This window comes from Misgurnus anguillicaudatus, chromosome 22 (genome assembly GCF_027580225.2).
Source record: "Misgurnus anguillicaudatus chromosome 22, ASM2758022v2, whole genome shotgun sequence".
In the NCBI taxonomy this organism is placed as follows: Eukaryota; Metazoa; Chordata; class Actinopteri; order Cypriniformes; family Cobitidae; genus Misgurnus; species Misgurnus anguillicaudatus.
Window position 1 is genome coordinate 51,368,227 of NC_073358.2, and position 21,844 is coordinate 51,390,070.

The 21,844-nt window shown below is 36.7% G+C and overlaps 1 protein-coding gene across 5 annotated transcripts in view; it reads left to right on the forward strand.

The window, feature by feature from the left end:
* cita (citron rho-interacting serine/threonine kinase a) overlaps positions 1 to 21,844 on the forward strand; it is a 100,302-nt gene that overhangs the window by 56,504 nt on the left and 21,954 nt on the right. For 3 of the 5 annotated variants that reach the window (XM_055198241.2, XM_073861124.1, XM_055198243.2), the window contains exons 20-33: positions 3,231 to 3,347; positions 3,457 to 3,566; positions 3,746 to 3,920; positions 5,959 to 6,156; positions 6,325 to 6,378; positions 8,789 to 8,986; positions 9,119 to 9,312; positions 9,858 to 9,993; positions 10,227 to 10,331; positions 12,401 to 12,541; positions 14,542 to 14,649; positions 16,583 to 16,775; positions 17,985 to 18,149; positions 21,090 to 21,113. In XM_055198241.2, coding sequence (XP_055054216.2) covers positions 3,231 to 3,347; positions 3,457 to 3,566; positions 3,746 to 3,920; positions 5,959 to 6,156; positions 6,325 to 6,378; positions 8,789 to 8,986; positions 9,119 to 9,312; positions 9,858 to 9,993; positions 10,227 to 10,331; positions 12,401 to 12,541; positions 14,542 to 14,649; positions 16,583 to 16,775; positions 17,985 to 18,149; positions 21,090 to 21,113 — 1,918 coding nt within the window. The remainder of the gene's footprint in view (positions 1 to 3,230; positions 3,348 to 3,456; positions 3,567 to 3,745; positions 3,921 to 5,958; positions 6,157 to 6,324; positions 6,379 to 8,788; positions 8,987 to 9,118; positions 9,313 to 9,857; positions 9,994 to 10,226; positions 10,332 to 12,400; positions 12,542 to 14,541; positions 14,650 to 16,582; positions 16,776 to 17,984; positions 18,150 to 21,089; positions 21,114 to 21,844) is intronic. The other 2 variants (XM_055198242.2, XM_055198244.2) reach the window with 1 other exon arrangement.

The window sequence follows — 21,844 nt, forward strand, 5'->3', positions numbered from 1 at the left end:
ATGGTGGTTTGTTGAAACTCAATTGTGCTGTCAATTATTTTCTTTCTATATCTCTGCACTGAATAATATTAACCAAATGCTCTCGGCTTGTGTTATATGTAGGGATGCACCAATAGGTTTTTTTTGGACCGATACCGATTTAAACAGACAACTTCTGGCCGATACCGATATTAAACACTTGTATATAATACTATACAGTTGGTCTATTAGCTAGTTTATTTCTGCATCAAATTATTTTTACTGAACATGGATTGGATCTAATTAACATTCAACTGACCAACATAATAAGAGAGGCACAAATTAAGCTAAAACAAATATAATAAGACAGCATGACAACCTTCAAAGGTGGTTTTTGCTATTCAGCATTTATTTTATTAACAACATTAACTAATTTTTTACACATAATGGATTTCGTTATGCAGTTAATTAATAAACAATCGGTATCGGCCTTTCTCATGCTATTGCCGATATGCCGATGGTTTCAAATTCATCAAAAATCGGCCGATAAATATCGGCAGCCGATACATCGGTGCATCACTAGTTATATGTTCATCAAATACTTTCGCTTCAAATCTGTTTAATACCAACCTTAGTCACTTAACCCTTGTGCATTGTTCAAATTTACTACACTTTCATGTTGCTAGTGGATGAAAACATCCACCAAATTCAACGGCTATAAAAATGCATCAGATGAATATTTTTTCCAAATTTCCTCACACAAAACTGCCAATCAACCTCAGCACTGATCAAAACCACCAAATCTTCACAAAAATTCCATGATTTTAACCCTTTAATTGCCAAGTTTATAAGGTGTGTCACTGATTTGGGGAAAAAAAACACACAAAATGACAGACCTTCAATACAAAAAGTGATTGCAAACTGGACTTTCTTAAACCCTTTTCACAGTCTTGGGCATGCAAAAGACCGGCAAAAACATTGGCTTTAAAGCATTTTTAGTTTTTGTGTAGCATCAGTTTTAATTTTTTTCTCCCTCATTTATTGTTAGTGGCTGTTTTTTCCCCATTGACTTCCATTTTAACCACATTTTTTGATTGCAGAGCTATGACACCTTTTTATCATGCATTTTTGAATGTTGGTGTTTTTTCCTTTTTCTAAGAGGTCAAATTAGTCATTTTTACTGTTGATCACCATGTGGCCCTATTAACCCTTTAGTAGCCCTGTGCAAAAACAGGGCTTGGTTTCTGGCTTGTACATTGTGTTTTGTGGAGTATAACTCCATAATAAAATCATATTTGTGTGTGTGTGTGTGTGTGTGTGTGTGTGTGTGTGTGTGCGTGCGTGCGTGTGTGTTTGTGTACCTGGTAATTATCACGTTGTGGGGACCAATTGTAAGGAATGCCAGTGTTTTTGTGACCTTGTGGGGACATTTTGATGTCCCCATGAGGAAACAAGCTTATAAATCAAACAAAATGATGTTTCTTGAAAATGTGAAGTAGTAGAAGGGTTTCTGTGATGGTTGGGGTTAGGAATGGGGCGGGTAAGGGGAATAGAATATACAGTTTGTATGGTAGAAAAAGCATGTGTGAGAAAGATTTTCTGTAAAAATTTATGAACATCATTTACTATGAACACAAAAACAACTTCAAATAAATTGAACAATGAAGCAAGAGTAGAGGATGGACGGAGAACTAAACAATCAAACTAACTTTTAGTGTGTATGTGTGCAGGTGTGTGTGTTCAGTATTTCCAGCAGGACTTGCAGCACATCACTTGGTGCTCTCCGAAAGTGTGTCCACCACAACAGATGCAAGTGCTGACATGTTTGTTCTTTGCACCAATTGCATGTTCCCCTCTTCACTCCTGAGCTGCTGGTGTCTGTGGATTTGTGTCTGGAGAGACAGCTGCAGGAGACTGAATCTCTCTCACCAGTGCAGCAACTGGTATGCGAGGGTGATGCTCTCTCCTCAATATTGCTGCAGAGATTTTCCCAGGTCTTCTAGGAAAGCCTTCTCCTAAACAGCTTTTCACCTCCCTCGTGCATGAGTTGCTGTCCCTCCAGACAAACTTGCAGAGAGCACCAAGTGATATGCTGCAAGTCCTGTTGGAATGACTAAACACTTATGTGTTCATAATAATGATGTTCATAAATCTAATGTCTAATGCAGAGAAGATTTTTACAGAATATCTTTTTTTTCATGCACACACACGCACACGCACGCACACACACACACACACACACACACACACACACACACACAATAATAATATTCTTTTATTATGGAGTTATACTCCATATAACTCAATGTACAAGTCAGAAATTAAGCTTTGTTTTTGCACAGGGCTACTAAAGGGTTAATAGTGCCACATTGTGATAAACTGTAAAAATTACAAATTTGACATCTTAGCAAAAGGAAAAAACACCAACATTCAAAAATGCATGATAAAAAGGTGTCATAGCTCTTCAATCAAAAAATGTGGTTATAATGGAAGTCAATGGGGAAAAAACAGCCACTAACAATAAATGAGGGAGAAAAAATTAAAACTGATGCTACACAAAAACTAAAAATGTTTCAAAGCCAATGTTTTTACCAATCTTTGGCATGCCCAAGACTGTGAAAAAGGTAAACAAAAATCCAGTTTACAATCACTTTTTATATTGAAAATCAGTCATTTTGTGTGTGTTTTTTCCCCAAATCAGTGACACACCTTATAAACTTGGCAATTAAAGGGTTAAAATCATGGAATTTTTGTGAAGATTTGGTAGTTTTGATCAGTACTGAGGTTGATTAACAGATTTATGAAAAAAAATTTGAAAAAATATTCATCTGATAAATTTTTACAGCCGTTGAATTTAGTGGATGTTTTCATCCACTAACAACACGAAAGGGTAGTAAATTTGCCCACGGTATATCGTTGAGTTTTTAAAAAATTTCAAAGCATTTTCTTAAAATATATGTAAATATAAGATTTTTCACCAAAAATCATTCAATTTGATAAAACAGGGAAAAAGTTGTGGCCAAATTAAGAGTTAAAAAAACCCTCTAGTGGATGAAAACATCCCCAACAACACATAAGGGTTAAAAATACCGGTTTTGTTGTCAGAAACCATTAAGGGTCTGATAAAACTAAATCTAATTTACAAGAAAACGTGTTAGATGCACTTAGAGGGTTTTGCATCTAAGCTCTTCATATGTTTTTGTGTGTGTGTGTGTGTGTGTGTGTGTGTGTGTGTGTCTCTGTGTATGATTTGTTTGTGGTTGTGTGTTTAGATTCTGGAGGCGCAAATGAAAGTGGATCTGGCAGATAAAGAAAGTCTGGAGCAGAAGCGAGCTCAGCATGAGGAAGAAGCTCGTGAAAAATGTAAACTCATCAGTGAACAGAAAGCTGTAAGTGTCTCGAATCAAACTCAACTTTACACGAATGTTCAGAAAACCAGACAGTATTTCAACGTCAGACAAAATGACAGACTTTACAGTTGTGTGTTTCTCTCTGAAGACCATCAATGCCATGGACAATAAAATGAAGAGTCTGGAGCAGAGGATCGCTGAACTCTCAGAAGCAAATAAACTTGCTGCCAACAGCAGCATTTACACACAGAAGAACATGAAAGAGTTTAGATCAGCATTAACTTTTTTTGTCTTACTAGTTAGTAGTACCTGCTTTGAGGTCTTGCAGGTTAATTTAGTAAAGAGGTTTGGTGGTTAAAAAGTAAGAGAAGTCAATTGAAGTAAGAAACATCAGGTGCTCACAGTTTGATTGCAGCGTCTTTTGGTGTCTCTTTAAGGAAAGCGCAAGAGGAAATGATCTCAGAGTTACGACAACAGAAGTTTTATCTGGAGTCACAGGCAGGGAAACTGGAAGCACAGAATGCCAAACTGGAGGAACATCTGGAGAAGATGAGCCAGCAGGAACAGACCAGGAAGAGTCGGATAATGGAACTGGAGACCAGACTCAGAGAGGTGAGAAGAGATTAACTGGTTTTAAAATTTTAAACAACCATATTACTTAAATAACTAGCTGATTTACTGTGTATGGAAGCTTTTAGGACCGATATACACTACTTAATCGGCCAAAAGTGTTGTTCAGTCATGGAAAAACCTTGAAATACTTATTCAGTATTCATAACCAATATTCCAGTTTTAGAAAAATCATAATAAGTCTTACAAAGTCATAGGAAATTGTATAGTGAAAATAAATGCAAATATTTCAATAGCTAGTTTTTTCAATTCAATTCAATTTTATTTATATAGTGCTTTTCACAATTGGTAATTGTTTCAAATCAGCTTTACATTAATAGAAGCAGTGAAAAGCACAGAAAATCGACATATAGCACAACATAATACACGATAGCATAAGCAGCTAAATTTGCTGCGGCTATGAATCAACATTATAAGCGAGCATATTACTAATGTAATGTATAGAAGAGGGTGCTAAGTTAAGCCCAAGAAGGCTGCCTCCCCGGGTTGAAACCCCCCCAGGAGACCCCCCCCCCTGGACTTTTTAGCCGGGGAAATAAAAAAAGTCCTAGGAGGGAAAAACCCTTGGGAGATATATATATATATATATATACACACACACACACATACATATATACACATACATACACACACATATATATATATATATATATATATATATATATATGGGTCTGTTGATCTCATTGTCCTCGGGGTCGAGGACGAGACGGGGAGAGAGAAATAAAATCCTATTAGCGTAGGGGCTGTTTACATGTAATGCAAGTGTCACACAGTGTTGTGGTTTAAATCAGCTTAGTTCCAGACAGGGTAACTATTGCGACATAAGTATGTTACCCACAGTTGAGGATTTAGCAAATTGGGGGCCCAATGCGAAGGTATCTATGGAAACTATGGGTCACCATCCGATCTTTAAAAGAAAATAAAACATGTCGGCCCGTTTGACTAAGGCCAGAAGCCCCACTGTCGTCGTTAATGCAGGTTCAGTGGCAAACGGGTCTATATGGCTAGTAAACTGCTCTCTACCAGTGAAATCTTCTTATGATAAATAATACTTTAATAAAGTCTCAGTTAACCTGAACATCAAAAAATTTGTCTAACCATGTTTTGTCAAAGCATGACATTTTATTTTGATTGTGACAAGTATTCTAGAAATGATACTAATCCAGATTTGAAAAATCTTTTTTGACAAACAAATGTTTCCGAAATTAGATTTCTAATGCAAAATAACTTTATTTCTGTAAAAATATATACATTTTGTTAACAACTGTCCAACATAATCTTAAAAGCAAAAAAAAGACTTTTTTACTTAGTATTTTTGTCTTGTTTTCAGAACAAATATAAACAAATTCTTTAATCAAGATGTATGACCTAAGAAAATAAGTCTAGTTTTTAGACAAAAAAAATTGTGCTTAAAACAAGCAAAAAAAAAAAAAATCTGCTTATGGGGTTAGAAAGAAAATCTTGAAAATTTTTCTTAAACACTTAAAATTTCAAGAAAAATTCTTACCCCTATTGGCAGATTTTATCTGCTTGTTTTAGGCACAAATTCACTTAAAACTTATATATTTTTGTCTTAACTTGACTTATTTTCTTAGGTCATTTTGCTGATCAAGTAAATACATCATGATCAAATAATAAACGAATAAAAAACGAAGTAAGAGTCATTTTTTGCAGTGTGCATCTTAAACCCAGACGTCTGCTGTCTGGGAACAAGCCTGCAGTGATATTGGTCTTATCTGACCACCACTTTGCTTCCCAGTGGACACACTGGGCTTGGTTAATGGTTTTGAAGGGAATTCAGGCATTTTGTTGTTGTCTGGTACATCTGGAAGATCAATTTGCTGACAGGCTAAAACATTTGAACGGGAGCACGTTCAGGCCGTAATATAATAGAAATATAATAAACTAGTCAAATAGTTAAAATGTTTATTCTTTCTAAAAGACTGCTAACGAGATGTTTGTCATATAAAGCAGTGATATGTTTGTACTTACAGCTGTGTGACTGATGTGTCTGTTTCAGATGGGTCTGGAGCACGAGGAACAGAAGCTGGAGATTAAGAGACAGGTGTCTGAACTGACACTGTCATTACAGGAGAGAGAGTCTCAGATCAGCAGTCTGCAGGCGGCGCGTCACGCTTTAGAGAGTCAACTACAGCAGGCCAAAACCGAACTGGAGGAGACGACCGCAGAGGCCGAAGAGGAGATCACCGCTCTAAGAGTGAGACACTTTACTTGATGGCAGACCTAAATTAGTTAATAATGAATAATGTGATGTTTTGGTTTGTGTCCGTCAAAGTTCCAAGAATAGCAAAATTGACTATAAATAAAATGAAATGTTACAAATGTGCCAACGGACAGTAATTGTGTTTCTGTTACACTCGTTCAGGCCCACAGAGATGAGATTCAACGCAAGTTTGATGCTTTGAGAGACAGCTGTTCGGTAAGTTGAGCATTATGCACTAATATTACCCACAAGCCCTTGCACTACCGCTGTTTTAATTCTGACTGAGGTCTTTGGTTTCAAAAGAAGTGCAGTAGTGTAGTGCTACCTTTGCATGACTCTAGTGAGCGGGAATCAATTCTTCAGGGATTGGACGAGGGGCTTATAAAAATATTGATTTAAACAGCCGAAGAGGGAAAAGATCTGTACAGGTCTTCTCTTTTGTTTTGTTGGTCTTAAGCCAGTAAGTGACAGTGAAAGAATCAATACCCACTGAAGAATCAACCTGTCAGCACGGGCAGATCTTTAATGTCTCCTTTATCCTTAACCACAGACCCTGGATCAGTCTGACCTTGAGTCATCCCTTCTGGACACAGGAGTGTCAAACAGAAGTCAGACTAGATGCAGTGTAATTTATCTGAATACTTTCCTGCAGTAATTCACGTCTAAAGACTCAGATTTACATTAGTTATTTTGCTGGTATGAAGCTTTTACTATCTACAGGGTTCCCAAGGGTCATTGAAATCCTTTAAAGTTTGTGAGGCTGGAGGGGGATTCAATGCCCTGGGAAGTTTTTGAAAATATACATACATAGATACAGGGCATTGAAAGTGCTTGAATCTATTTTATGCAAGAAGTTTTCTGGGGAAAAAATCTATATTATTCCCTGTGTAGTGTAGGATAATATAAAAATGCTAGACTTTTTAAGCACACGTGCTAAACTTTTTGCTTTAAATGCTTATATTTTCTGTATGCAAATGTTGATTCATACCAAAATGCTTTTTTGTATAGTTGTGTTTGACACGTGAAAACGTCTCGGGTTACGTATGTGGGTGATTCTCACGAAAACTTGGTTTTTAAAATGTCAAGCATGTCAGAAAAACAAAGTCTGGAGTAAATGGGAACATTAATTTAAAAACGTTTACTTATCATTTAACACTTTTTGTAACATAATTAAAAAATTAGTCTTAAAAAATCTCATTACCGCAACAGTCAGAAAACATCAACACTGACATATTTTCAAAATGACATGACAAACCTGAAAGAACATAATTTGGAGATTCTGCACATGCATTTAAAATCAAAGTATTATGCTTCTATTAATTAAATTAACATTTAACAAGCATCTGTTGCGGTAATGATAATCAAAATGTCGTGTAAGCATTCTGACAAGACAATATTTCAAATTAACTGTAAAAAAATGATCTTACCTGGTAGCCATCTTGAAGTAACTGGTCCATGTGCTTGGTCACTCAAAATCAAACTTTATGAAAATTCTGTATGTGTGCTTAAACTGTTCTCAAAAAGTGTTGCGGAGGATGAGAACATCGGGCATGGACACATCATTTTCCTAATTTTTCTTCATTATTATTATTATACATGAATATTCAGTAAATTTTTTTTCTGTCATCTAAAGTAGTCTAGCAAAACATCCATTTATTTATTTCTTCTTAATATTTTTGTGTTAATTTGATTAAATTACAACATAACGCATGTTTAAACACAGCCAGACACATTGCGGTAATGAGAATTTCAGCAGAAAATGAGATAAAATTTCCAATTATAAATTCTTATGTTGAAATCACACATTGTGCAAGGTAGAACACAGTATTGTGATAATTCTGATGCTTTTTATTGTTACTATATTACACATTTTAAAGCTAAAATCATTAGTGCCGTGGTGTTTCAATGGTTTCGTGAGAATCACCCATGTAACTGTTGTTCCCTGAGAAGGGAACGAGACGCTGCGTCTCTGTTGCCATACTTTCTGCGTCCCTGTAACGGCGTCTTTGGCAATATTTCAGATAGCGATATACTTCCTGACTCCCGCGTCACCCTGTCTTTGTCGTTAAGCCTCACCGTTGGTTGTATTTGATATACACATTCAGAAGCACTTACCACTGGAGGCGTCCCCAAAGTGTCACCACAGTGACGCAGCGCGAGTTCCCTCAAAAGGGAACTGTAACAATGTATCTTAAAAGGTAACACGATGTAACCTTGCTCTCACTTGAAATGTGTCCCCACATTTAGTACTTGAATTTGATGGTATTGGACCTAGAAGGTTTTTGAAAGGTCCTTAAATTTGAAGTTAACTAAGGTGTGGGAACCCTGTAAAGCTGAACAAGAAGGCTGATTGGTTGACAGTCTCAAACCCTTTGCCCTTAGATGTGACATCATAGTAATAAGTCTCTTTATGCCTTCATCTATATTCCATCTACATCTATCTAGATTTTACTAAACTATATTGTTTTACCAAAAATAACTTGATGTTGATATTTCTATTGATTAACTTGACTCCATTGGTGTTGAATCTGGAATATTTCAGTGGTTAGGTAACAGAGAAGTGATTGTGGTAGATTGGATACTAATGAAAATAATATGCGGATGATGATGATGATGATGATGGCAGGTAATCACAGACCTGGAGGAGCAGTTGACCCAGCTGACCCAAGAGAACGCTGAGCTGAACCGACAGAACTTCTACCTATCCAAACAACTGGACGAGATGACGGTGGAGAACGAGGAACGGATCCAACTCGATCAAGATGTGGACCGCCTGCGTCGCGAGGTTGCTGACAGAGAGATGCACCTCAACAACCAGAAACAGGTACATAAGCACACGGATACACACACTAGCACGCAAAACTTGGACCACAAGGAGAAGTCACATAAACTCTTTGGATTGTCTAGATCAAAAGTTCAGTGCTTTTATATTATCGTTTGTGCCGGTCCGTTTCAGAACATAGAGACTTTGAAGACCACATGCAGTATGCTGGAAGAGCAGGTGGTGGAACTGGAAAGTCTAAATGATGAACTCTTGGAGAAAGAAAGGCAATGGGAGAACTGGAGATCTGCTCTGGAGGACGAGAAGAACCAGGCAGAGCGCAGAACCCGAGACATGCAGAGACTGCTGGACAACGAGAAGCAAAATCGGTAAGACTTGGGGTTTCCATGATCCAAACGTAAAGCAAATCTTTTCAAAAAAAGAAAAACAAAAAATGCCAATTAGGTGCGTTTCCATCAAGTTGTTTGAGCAAATGATGGTGATATTGGTAACCAACAGTAAATTAAACAAGGCACGCTTAGAAAATGGAGCTAGGACTGCGTTTAGTTACAATTGGGTAAGTTATAAATTTACTAGCAGTGCAGCTTGTAATAGCCAAACTGAATACTGTGCAAAGAAGAAGGAATGCAGCATTTTTGATGCGGGCACTAGCAGCAAGGGCATTATAGCGAGCATAAAAACTTTAGCAAATTTTTTGTTGTTTCCATCACTCGTTTATTATGCGATACTTTAAAATGGTGATGGAAACCCAGCTAGTGAGACATAAAACACATTTTACGTTACAGTGCTTGAAAATATTTAATTTGTCAAGTTGCTTTTAAATAAACTTTTTTATTTAATTTGCCAGTCTTTCACAATCTCACAAACCCTCTCAGACTCAACACAGATGAAATTAAAGTCATTATTATTGCAGGTTACGGGCGGATCAGCGTAGCACAGAGTCTCGGCAGGCGGTCGAATTGGCTGTGCGGGAACACAAGGCTGAAATTGTGGCTTTACAGCAGGCACTTAAAGAGCAAAGACTTAAAGCCGAAAGCTTGTCTGATACTCTGAGTCTGTCTTTCACACGCATACACACACACAGTTTGTCTTCCTGTTTATTAATATTCATATCAATATGGGATTTTAACAAGCCGTGATTAACTGCTACAGCTTGATGGAGATTAATGAAACATTGAGACGTCCAATCACACGTCGCTGGTTATTTACGGAGCATTATGAATAACACGATCCTTCTGTTCGTCCTGATCTATCTTCTGTTTAACTCTTGTTGTGTTTTTAGCTGAATGATCTGGAGAAGAAACATGCCATGCTGGAGATGAACGCACGGAGTCTTCAGCAGAAACTAGAGACGGAGAGAGAACTCAAACAAAGACTTATGGAGGAGGTGTGACACAAACACTGAACATGAACTGTAATGAGTACATATAACTGTCGATTCATAAAATGAACGCTAATTTCCTCCTTGAATGACCAGTTGGGGTGCATTTTAGTGTTCATAGATGTATAGTGTTCATTTTTACAATACAAGGTATGTGCTGTGAGTCTCTTTCCTTCACTACCGTCAATCCCACAATCCACCTTAAAGACAGGGTGCATGATCTATGAAAACCAATGTTGACATTTGAAATCACCTAAACAAACACGCCCCTAAACCAAAAGAATCTGGACCTTCTTTTGATAGACCCGCCCCACACATACGCAACCCAGGCAACAATGTCGGTTAGTAGACACGCCCCCTACTGCTGATTGGCTACAAGTGTGTTTTGGTACTCGGCCCGACTCATTTTTCCAAAGTGTTTTTCAAAAATCATGCACCCCGCCTTTAAAACTTGACTTTCCATAGAAATTGAAAATTGTGAAATGAGAAGTTAAAAATTCTCTGTGTTTGGTGTGACACATTTGAAATGCCAAAAAGAAAAAGGGAAATTAAACACGAACTTTTGGACTTCATTGCGTCTCATGCAGTTTAAAAGAAAAGCACAAGTATTTGTTTGACTTGTTAAAGATGCCGTAGAATGTAAAACTGTATTTACTGAGGCATAGATGAATAATACAAGCTCCGTACTTGGTAATGACATATCTTGAGCTTTAAACACGATTGTTTCCTCCTTCTTATGTTAGGATCGTGCATTCAACAAAACACTGACTACAATGTTGTTACAATGCTAAAAAGTTGTGACTGCTGAGTTAGCGCTATATGCTAGTTAATGCTATATGCTAGCGTTTAGGCTGAAGTTCTACTATTGACGTTACAGTTACGTTTTGCAGGTACATACTGAAAAACACAAACTTATTACTCAGAAACATCCATTAACAATCTCCAAACAATTGATTATTCCTCAATATCTGTATCTTTATCGGATACAGACTCAAACATAAGATCTGTTTACACACACACAGAGCTACTGAAGGAGCTGCTCTTAGAAATAGCCAATTAGGGCAGAGCTCAACATTATTATTCATGACCGTTTCAAATAAGAAAAGAATAGACCATTTCATTCTAATGCTGCGTTCACACCAAATGCGAATATAGCGTCAAATTCGTGTTTACTGCGTCTAGTTTGCCACTTGAACATTTTGAATGCATCTGAGGCGAATTCCGCTTCTTGTAGGAGGGGCAAGAGTGACCCCGGACGGGCCTGCCACCAATAGCAGGAAGGCTCCTGATTGGTTAACGCAGCGCGAATTGTCGCCAAAGTTCAAATTTTTTTACTCGTCAGACGTGAATTTGCTTCATTCCCACGTCAATTCGCGTCATTCACGTCCGCGAGAACGCGTAAACGTGTCTTGACATTGACTTAAAGGTGCAGTGTGTACATTTTAGCGACATCTAGTGGTGAGGTTGCGAATTAAAACCAACGGCTCAGCCCACTGCTCACCCCTCGCTTTTAAAACGCATAGAGAAGCTACAGTAGCCGCCACCAGAAAAACATGTCATCAACGGAGACAAAAATGTTTGTCCGTTAAGGGCTTCTGTAGAAATGTGGCGGCACAAAATGGCGGCTTCCATGTAAGGGGACCCTCGGTGTATGTAGATAAAAACATAACGATTCATTATAAAAAAAGGTCTTTATACATCCATGATAATGTAGTTTTGTGTATTTTATTGCATTTCTGTCAAGAGATCCTTTTAAAAATGACACACGGCACCTTTAACATTGAAATCATTCGTGCCGACGCTCTATTGGCGTTTGGTGTGAACGCAGCATAAGGGTTGTAAATGGACAAGTAAAACTATTTCTGGATCCTTTTTGCACTTAATAAAGCCACAGACCTTCTATGTAGATATCAGACAACAGTTTAACATTCAATGCATTCTTTAGCACCTTTAATGTTATGTTGATTCATTCACTATTTCTTTAACTTTACATTTTTATAGGAATTTTTCACAGGATGAACTTGAATGATTAAAATTGTGAGCAGCAATCTTGTGTATGTGTTTGTTTATCTCAGCAAGGTAAACTTCAGCAGCAGATGGATCTACAGAAGACACACATCTTCAGACTGACGCAGGGCCTTCAGGATGCACTGGACCAGACAGATCTGCTTAAAACTGAGAGAACCGACCTGGAGTATCAGCTAGAGAACATACAGGTACATATATAGATCTTCAGCTGAGCTCAGTGACTCGGCCTTGAGTATGTGAATAAAGGTTTATAAATATCCCCAACTTTATAATTACACACTGACAGCTCTCATTGACTCAGCACACATGATTAATGAGATGATATTAACACTGCCTCAAAAACCATCACACACACAAAGAGAGAAAGGATGAACTAAAAACGTTTGATGCTGAACTCAGCATGTAACGCAGTAAAACTCTCTTTTATAAAAGTGAGGTACTTTTCATCAACATCAGTCATCAAAGGCTAAATAAAACAGCAGTCTAACTTATTATAATGGGACACATTTCTGAATTGTTGATTTTATTGTGTTTTTTTAAGCGTTAACATTTTTTTAACCTCCTAAGACCTGGATTTCCACATACATGGACATCAGATTTTTTTGTTTTTGCACCATAATATTTAATTCTGTGTAACTGGGACCAGTTGTACTCAAACGTGGACAATTACACTGCTTTATGTTCAATAAAAAATATTTGGCGATTATATTTATTGGTTCTTCTTAACCCCAAATAGCTGGAAGAAATCTGAAAAAAAGAAAAACCAAAGCCGGGGTCTTAGAAGGTTAATATACAAAAAAAAAATGTGCTGCACGCTATTGACATTTTTTATGCTGATATTTTTTAACCAATTTTAGCCGATAGCGTGTGACCCTCTTTATATGTGACCCTGGACCACAAAACGTCATAAGGGTCAATTTTTAAAAATAAAATTAATAAATAAATTTTCCGTTGATGTATGGTTTTTTAGGATAGGACAATATTTAGTTGAAAATCAATCATATTACTACCGGTAATAATAAATACATTTTTAAAATATATTTACAGTATATTTACATATCATTTATATAATATATAAATAAAAAATGTATTATATCAATATATTTTTCCTTAAAAATATACATACATACATGTGTTTGTATTTATATATACATAATATTTGTTGATGTACTGTGTATAATAATTATGTAAACTTTTATTCTGCAAACAAATAGTCGTGACTAATCATTAGGCAGCCCTAGTATTCATTGGTGCATTTTTTATCCCAAAATTTTACATACCTGACATATGGCTACGCACAGTTGATCACACAACTACTTTTCCCATTTTAGACGCGTTTTTATTGCTATGCTAATACTGTCGCCCAAACTTTTTGGGCGTAACTGCAGTCACTTTTAACGAAGGTGACATCAAGTGCATACCCTCCATACATCCAGAAAATACAGGAAATGTATATATATATTAAAAACTGTATAAAAATTTTAACTGATGTGTCAAGTTTTTAGGGTTAACTCCCCTTCCACTTGAGCAATAGCAGGAAACTGCAGGATCTCTTAAACCTAAATAAAATTAAATCCTAATTTCTTAGTCTTTTTACTTCATTCTGCTCAAAAACGCTTAAGACGTGTTTAGTGCCAAGAGAGGTCACACTAAACACTGACGATGCCTAAAGAAGACATTTAGTCCTGAAAATTTAATTAAAATTTTTTTGTACATATTTTTTGTATTTTCTGTTTGTAAAAAAGCGTGAAAAATAAATATGGATGGACATTAAAATTTCTAAAACAACAAGGTTGGTGGTGGTGGCCTAAGACTTTTGCACATACTGTATAAAATATCTTTATGGAACATGATCTTTACTTAATATCCCAGTGTCACGTATCGACATATCATATCACTTTTATTTTCTGTATCTGGCCACTGACAATAATTGATTTACAAGCCAATATCGCCTGGTAATATTGATGTGCCTCTCGAATAATAATGTGCATCCCTAATATAAAATTAAAATAATAGGCTGTTAAAAAAAACAAAGATGTGCAAGATTATGTTTTAGTAAATAGGGTTTATTTTGATTTAAGTGTTGGTCCCTAAAATATCTTTCTACAGTATTTTCTTAGTGAATAGTTTTTGGTTATTTGATCATCAGAACCCTATGGTCTCTCATCTTTGTCTCGTGTCTTTTTAGGCTGTGTACTCTCATGAGAAGGTGAAAATGGAAGGAACCATCTCTCAGCAAACTAAACTCATAGACTTCCTGCAGGCCAAGATGGATCAACCCACCAAGAAGAAGAAGGTGAGAGAGAGAAAGAGAGACTGACATAAACCGCTTACGTTAACAAGCCCATTACAGTGAAAGTTTTTCCTCTGGGTGTCTCGGCGTGAAGCTCATTCATCAGAACTCATTATAGTGGGAAATTAATGTTTGCGTCGTCTTCACTCAGAACAGCGGGGAGTCTAGAATAAATGATTCTGGTTTTATGTCTATGTTTGATATTTTTTCTTATGGACAGCAGATCAGATCTACAGTAGATTATTATTACTATCCTGTTAAACATAATGGAATTAAATGCAGTCAAAAGTTGATCAAAAGCTCACAAACACTGTGATGTCAAAGTCGGTTTATATTTAAAGAGCACCTATTGTCCGATTTACATTTTTACATCTCTTTTGGTGTGTAAGTGTGTATTAGTACATGTTAATGAAATGCAAAATGTACAAACCCCAAAGTTATCGTCGCGAGTTGTCGTCTCCAATGTAAATCTCTTTTCTTGGACTACAACAAACACACGGATTGTAGGCAACAGTTTACTTCCTGGGATTGTTGATGTAGACAAGACCGTCATTATCATAATTTCCCACGCTTTGACTCTTAGCCTGTAAGTTAACTCCTGTTAGCATTGCATAATGAGCGAATCTTTCAAACATGGTAAGGAGCGTCACATTTTCAGCTGATGTCAGAGGTATTTAGGCCAATCGAAACGCACAGATTAGCTGGCCAATCAGGGACACAGAGCTTTTCAAATTCGTGCATTTCAAGAAGAAAGTGAAATCTGGAGCTACAAAAATTGACGGTGTGTGGAAAATAATGTTTTTTTAAAGGAATATTCCATTATCTTTAAAGAAAAATCCAGATAATTTATTCACCACCATGTCATCCAAAATGTTGATGTCTTTCTTTGTTCAGTCGAGAAGAAATTATGTTTTTTGAGGAAAGCATTGCGGGATTTTTCTTATTTTAATGGACTTTAATAGAGCCCAACATTTAATACTTAACTCAACACTTAACAGTTTTTTTCAACGGAGTTTCAAAGGACTATAAACGATCCCAAACGAGGCATAAGGGTCTTGTCTGGCGAAACGATTGTCATTTTTGACAATAAAAATAACAAATATACACTTTTAAAGCACAACTTCTCGTCTAGATCCGGTCGTGATGCGTCAGCGTGACCCCACGCATTATGTCATGACGTCAAGAGGTCACAGAGGACGAACGCGAAACTCCGCCCCAGTGTTTACAAGTGTTGAGAACGAGGACCGTTTCTACGTTGTTGTATGTCAACTGATACTAATTAATGTCTTTGTGTCAGTTTATTGTTTACAATGGTCCGCAAATGTGTGTTTTATATATGTAACACGTGACCTCCCTACGTCATTACGCATTTACGTAAGGTCGAGCTGGACCGGATTTAGACGAGAAGTTGTGGTTTAAAAGTGTATATTTGTTATTTTTCTTGTCAAAAATGACAATCATTTTGCTAGATAGACCCTTATGCATCGTTTGGGATTGTTTATAGTCCTTTGAAACTCTGTTGAAAAAAACTGTTACGTGTTAGGTATTAATTGTTGGTGTCTATTAAAGTCCATTAAAATGAGAAAAATCCTCCAATGTTTTCCTCAAAAAACATAATTTCTTCTCGACTGAACAAAGAAAGACATCAACATTTTGGATGACATGGTGGTGAGTAAATTATCTGGATTTTTCTTTTAAGAAAATGGAATATTCCTTTAACAATTACCCATGCAAAGACATTGTATTATACCAAATACACAAAATAACATTGTTTTTTAGCAATGAAATAGGTGCTCTTTAAAAATATATTGCGTCGTCTTGGATTTGGTTTGTATGATCTTACACTTTTGGACACATTTTCAACACTTCTGCCTTTGTGTAATGATGCAGACATTGTTCTGTACTGATCATCTGTATTAATGTCACTCTGTAACAGGGAATATTCGGCCGTCGACGTGAGGAGGTTGGCGTCACAGCTAACGGGGCCACAGCCGCGGCGGCTCAGTCTGCCATACCGTTACAGTACAGTGATATGAAAGTGGCTCTTGAGAAAGAGAGATCTCGCTGCTCGGAGCTGGAAGAAGCCTTACAGAAAATGAGAATCGAGCTGCGCACTCTTCGAGAAGAAGGTAAGAAACATAAGCTCATGTGTCTCAATAGCTACGTTTACATGCAACCAACGTTTGTAATCAGATTAATGGCATAATCGGACCAAGAAGCACCTTAAGATTTGATTAAGATCGATCAGAAAGAAATTTCGGATCTTGTGTTATGTACGTTTGGTTTTAACTCTTTCCCGCCAGTGTTTTTCAAAAAAAGTTGCCAGCCAGCGGCAACTTTTTTTTATGATTTTCACAAAAGTTTAATGCCTTCCAGAAAATGTTCTTCTTTAAATATATAAACAAACAATATATCAAATAAAAGAACACACCATCTGCTTTCAAACAAATAAACAAAAAAAACAACATTTTTATCACCTCTCAAATATGGCTAGGTTTCTTAAAAAATACAAAATTTTAAGCAAAAAGCCGAGATAATTGCGTTTTTGTGAAGGACTTTTGATAGAGATCAGATTCAGAATGATGATCAAAACATACACTAAGTTTTAACTGTTTGACATAAGGTTAGGAGGTTAGGTTGCTTTCGGGTTGTATAAGTTGGGTAAGAGTGCCATCTAGCGAATAATAGCGTAAATATGGATTCCTGTAAAAACTCGTGATTGGCAGGGAAGCATTTTCTCTTAATTGAAAGAGTTAAAGGGCACCTATTATACAAAATCCACTTTTACAAAGTGTTCATGAACATAAATGTGTGTTGTCAATGTGTGAACACAACAACCCTAAAATGAAAAAAATCCACCCTCTATTTTTTTATCCGCATTAAACCATAGCAGTCTTATTAGACATGTTTGAATTTTCTTGTTAATGTGACATCACAAAAAACAAAGCCCCGCCCACGGCCACCGACCGAGTGAGTAATTTTACCCAAAAGCTTTTCTAAATGTGATTTCTAAAAATGCAGCTAAATATACTATTATCGCAGACTTTATTCACAGGAATCAGATCTATTTTTATTCAAAAGCACTCACTGTCTGTTGGTAAGTAAGTGAGGAGCTGAAACTCATTTGCATTTAAAGATACACGCATGAAAGCAGCACTTTTTTGCTCCAACCCAAATAGGGACATTTTAGACATGCCATAACAAATTGTCTGTAAGGTATTTTGAGCTGAAACTTCACAGACACATTCTAGACTTATATTTCATCTTATAAAAATGGGAATAATATGTGCCCTTTAAGAAGGTAATGTAAATTAATTGTGATTCTCTGTTTGTCTCAGCGGCTCATTTTAAAGCTCAGGAGCATGTGCCTCCGTCCGTGCCAGCGGCTCGTCAGCAGATCCTCATGTCGGCCATCGTGAAATCTCCAGAGCGACAGCCCAATCCCAGCAGTCTGTTGAATCCCTCCAGCTCGGCCCGGCGCAAAGAGAACTCCACACCAGAGGGTCAGTATGGTAATGGGCTGTCAAGAACACTGCGATTTTATTTCAAATGCCCTTTGACATTATTTTCATGGCTAGTGAGTAACCCCAACCTCAATGATTCATTGTTGCAATGTAGTATTTATACATTATAGCCATGTTTTTTGCCTATAACTATAACGGATTAAAAATCACTGTACGTACAGGTAGCAATATAAAAATGTAGATGCATTATAGTCATGAGAAGAATTATGGATATAATGTGCGGACCTCATAAAAATAATGTTACAATTAGGGCTGTCAAAATGAATGTGTCAATAACGCGTTAACGTAAATACATTTTAACGATACTAGTTTTATTAACGTGCGATTAATGCAACATGCAATTTCTGTTTGACTTTTGGGCTAGACTGTTGTTAAAAAAATTAAGACGGAGCCTTAGACAGTAAATATGTATCGTCCTAAATGCCATCCACTTGCACGTCTGAGATTTTGGTTTCGGATTTAAAACATGCAGGAATTAGAAAATAAAGTGCAGGACCTGCTTGATGTTAAAATAGTTATTAAGAGAGATAAAGGTCGGGACCTGATTGATGTTTAATGAGTTATCAAGAGAGACAAGACATGAAAACAATCTTCTAAAGCATGCACACAGACGGACAGATTTAATGCAGAAATAATAAAGTAAATGTCTGATTTATGTTCAGCATTATATTAGATCCTTGCATTACAGTAGACCTTAAAGCTGTCTGTCTCAATGTCAATCAAACAATACCACAAAGAAAAAAGTTGAACATATATTGATATTGTTTTTTGACTTTGTGTGTGCCAAATGTATTCGTTTTACCTGTGATTTTAAGGTATGGATGCAGTGAGTTTGCTTTTGAACCTTAAAGAGTCACTAAACCCTAAACCAACTTTTTTTAGTTAATAATCTGTACGAATGGGGCTTTATTAGTGCTGTTCATTGATTTTAGTAAGTTTTTTGACATTTGGATATAAAGTGTTTTAATACTACAATATATGGTGTAAAACGTCTGAGTGCTGCCCTCTTCAGGTTGAACGGTGGCTACTGCAGTTGTATTTTCCTATTGGATGTTGGGTCCAAAAATGACTCGTGACTTAAGCAGGTTCAAGATCACCACGCCCTTATTACGATCTCACCACACACATAGTTCGTCCCCTCTATCTCCTTGGGATCTGCCCACTTTTCTTGCATTTTTCAAATATTGCCAGTGGGTGGAGTCAGGCTCTGACCAGGGGTTTAGTTACGCTTTAAAAAAATCTTTAACTGGATTTTTCTCAAAATGAACTCTTTCACTAAGAATAAACATACATTTGCATAAAGCATTCATATTTGTCCACGCCATCTTGAGAAGTGTTAAAATTAGGTAAATATAGAACAGATCAAATATGTGATTAAGTTGCAATTAATCACGAGTAGGGCTGGTGCGATTATAAAATTTGGCTGACGGTTAATTGTCTAATAAATTGTGTCGATTATGATGATTAATTGACTGTTTTAAGACTTTGACAGTAATGACGATTAATTGTCTGTTTTACATTTTATGTTTGTTCATGAAATAAATTTCACACATTTTGTTGTGATTATTTAAATTAAATATTTTGCAAGATTTACCTGACAGTAAGTGTTAAAGGTGCAGTGTGTAGTGAAGTTGCGAATTGCAACCAATGGCTCAGTCCACTGCTCACCCCTCGCTTTGAACCACATAGAGAAGCTACGGTAGCCTCCACCGGACAAACATGCCATTGTCAGAGACAACTTAGTAAAAAAGTTTGTCCGTTAAGGGCTTCTGTAGAAACATGGCGGCACAAAATGGCCACTTCCATGTAAGGGGACCCTTGGTGTATGTAGATAAAAACGTCTCATTCTAAGGTAATAAACACATAACGGTTCATTATGAATATAGTTTTGTATATTATTTTGCATTTCTGTCACAAGATCCTTCTAGAAGTTACACACTGCACCTTTAATACACATATTAATAACACACATAAAACACATATTTAAAAGTAATTATTTAATGAATATATCTCTCAAAAACTGAAAATTCTTCATAAGAAATAAACCCAATAAAGTGTCTAAAAAATACCTGAAAATAAAAATGCAATCAAAATAAACGGACTATACCAGAACAGGCCTTAAATAGTAGACAATCCTACTTAGGTCATATTAGTACTGGAGCACATGTCTGTAGTGCCTGCAAAAAAAAATAATTTCTTACAGATCCTCAAGAATAGCATCCTTCACTTCCCTAAATTAGGAATTGCTGTTTTGAAAATGTATGTTTTAGCTGGCAGTTCATACTGCGTATCAAAGTTTTGCAGCATTTCTTTAAATGCTTCTACTGTATTAAATGACTTTGCAATTTATCGCGTTACACTGTCAGTTTAGGAGCGCCATCTGATACAGTCTCGTTTATACAGGCGCTGCAGCTCCCCCTTGTGTTTTTTAGAGAGATGTGCAATCATTGCGGTGATCTAAAATCAAGACGATTTTTTTAATTATTGTGACAGCCCTAGTCATGAATTGACCCATGACAATCATGCGATTAATCTAGATTAAATATTTTAATCGATTGACAGCCCTAGTTACAATACAACGCAACTTACTAAACGTTCTCTTGGGGAAACATATGTTTCCCATTTCATATTCTGAAAGCTGGGATGTTGTTTTTTCATTACATACATTTGTTCAGGATAACAGTATGTTACTGTGACCCAGGTAATGATGTCATTAAAGCTCCTTTCATCTGTAGATCATTTTAGTTTTTCATCCTGGTGTTAGTTTTTCTATATTCTGTCAATTTCTGTGAGGGTTGTGTGTCTCGCTCCTTGTGTCTGTCTCTGTCTTTCTGTGTATCTGTGTTTGGTCCATCAATCTTTCTTGCACTGCATCCTGCTTGGTTAAATCTGAGAGATTTTCTCTTGTATTTATTCCAGAGAAGAGGAGAGTCACATTTGAAAGTAAGTTTCTGTCTCTCTCACACCATCTCTCTTTATCTCTCTCTCTCGCTTTTGTTCTGATCTGAGATCAGTTCAGATGCTTGGAGTTAAACTGCTCTCAGGATTGTTCACTGATGGGGTTTATCTCTACTCATAATACATAATATCTCAATGAGATCTCCTCAGTGATAGACTGTTGTCTTCTCTCTTTAAGAAAGAAATCGAGAGGTTTTGTAATCGTGAACCTCTTCCTGAGAACCATGGAACCACAAAAAATACTTGTATGACATGGCTTCTGTAGGAACCTTGTACCCGTTAAAGAAAATGTTCTTCTGAACAATCCTTTAACCTGGTATTATATTTTGACACAAATAAAAAATATAATTGTGTTGGGGGATCTTGATGGTCTCAAAATAAAAACCCATCAGCCCTTTCTCTCTCTCTCTCTCTGGTTTGCTGGTCGAGTTTCTGAATGTTTCTTTAGCATGTGGTTTCACCGCACCAGCTTTCATAAGCAGACTGACTCTCTTTTTTTCTTAGGATTTGTGCTTTACCATGATTTTTGTTTTTGTTGTTTTTCTTTCGTTCGGTCTGAAGGCGCACGGATCGCTGCATGTCAACAGTCGTTTCCCTCGACTGTCCTGCTTGTTTGTTTGCTGAGATAAAGATGGACATGCAAGCGTGTTACTGCTGGACGTGAATGAGATTTTAGATTTCTGAGGCCTGTAAAGCTGCCGCTTCTCCATGCTTGT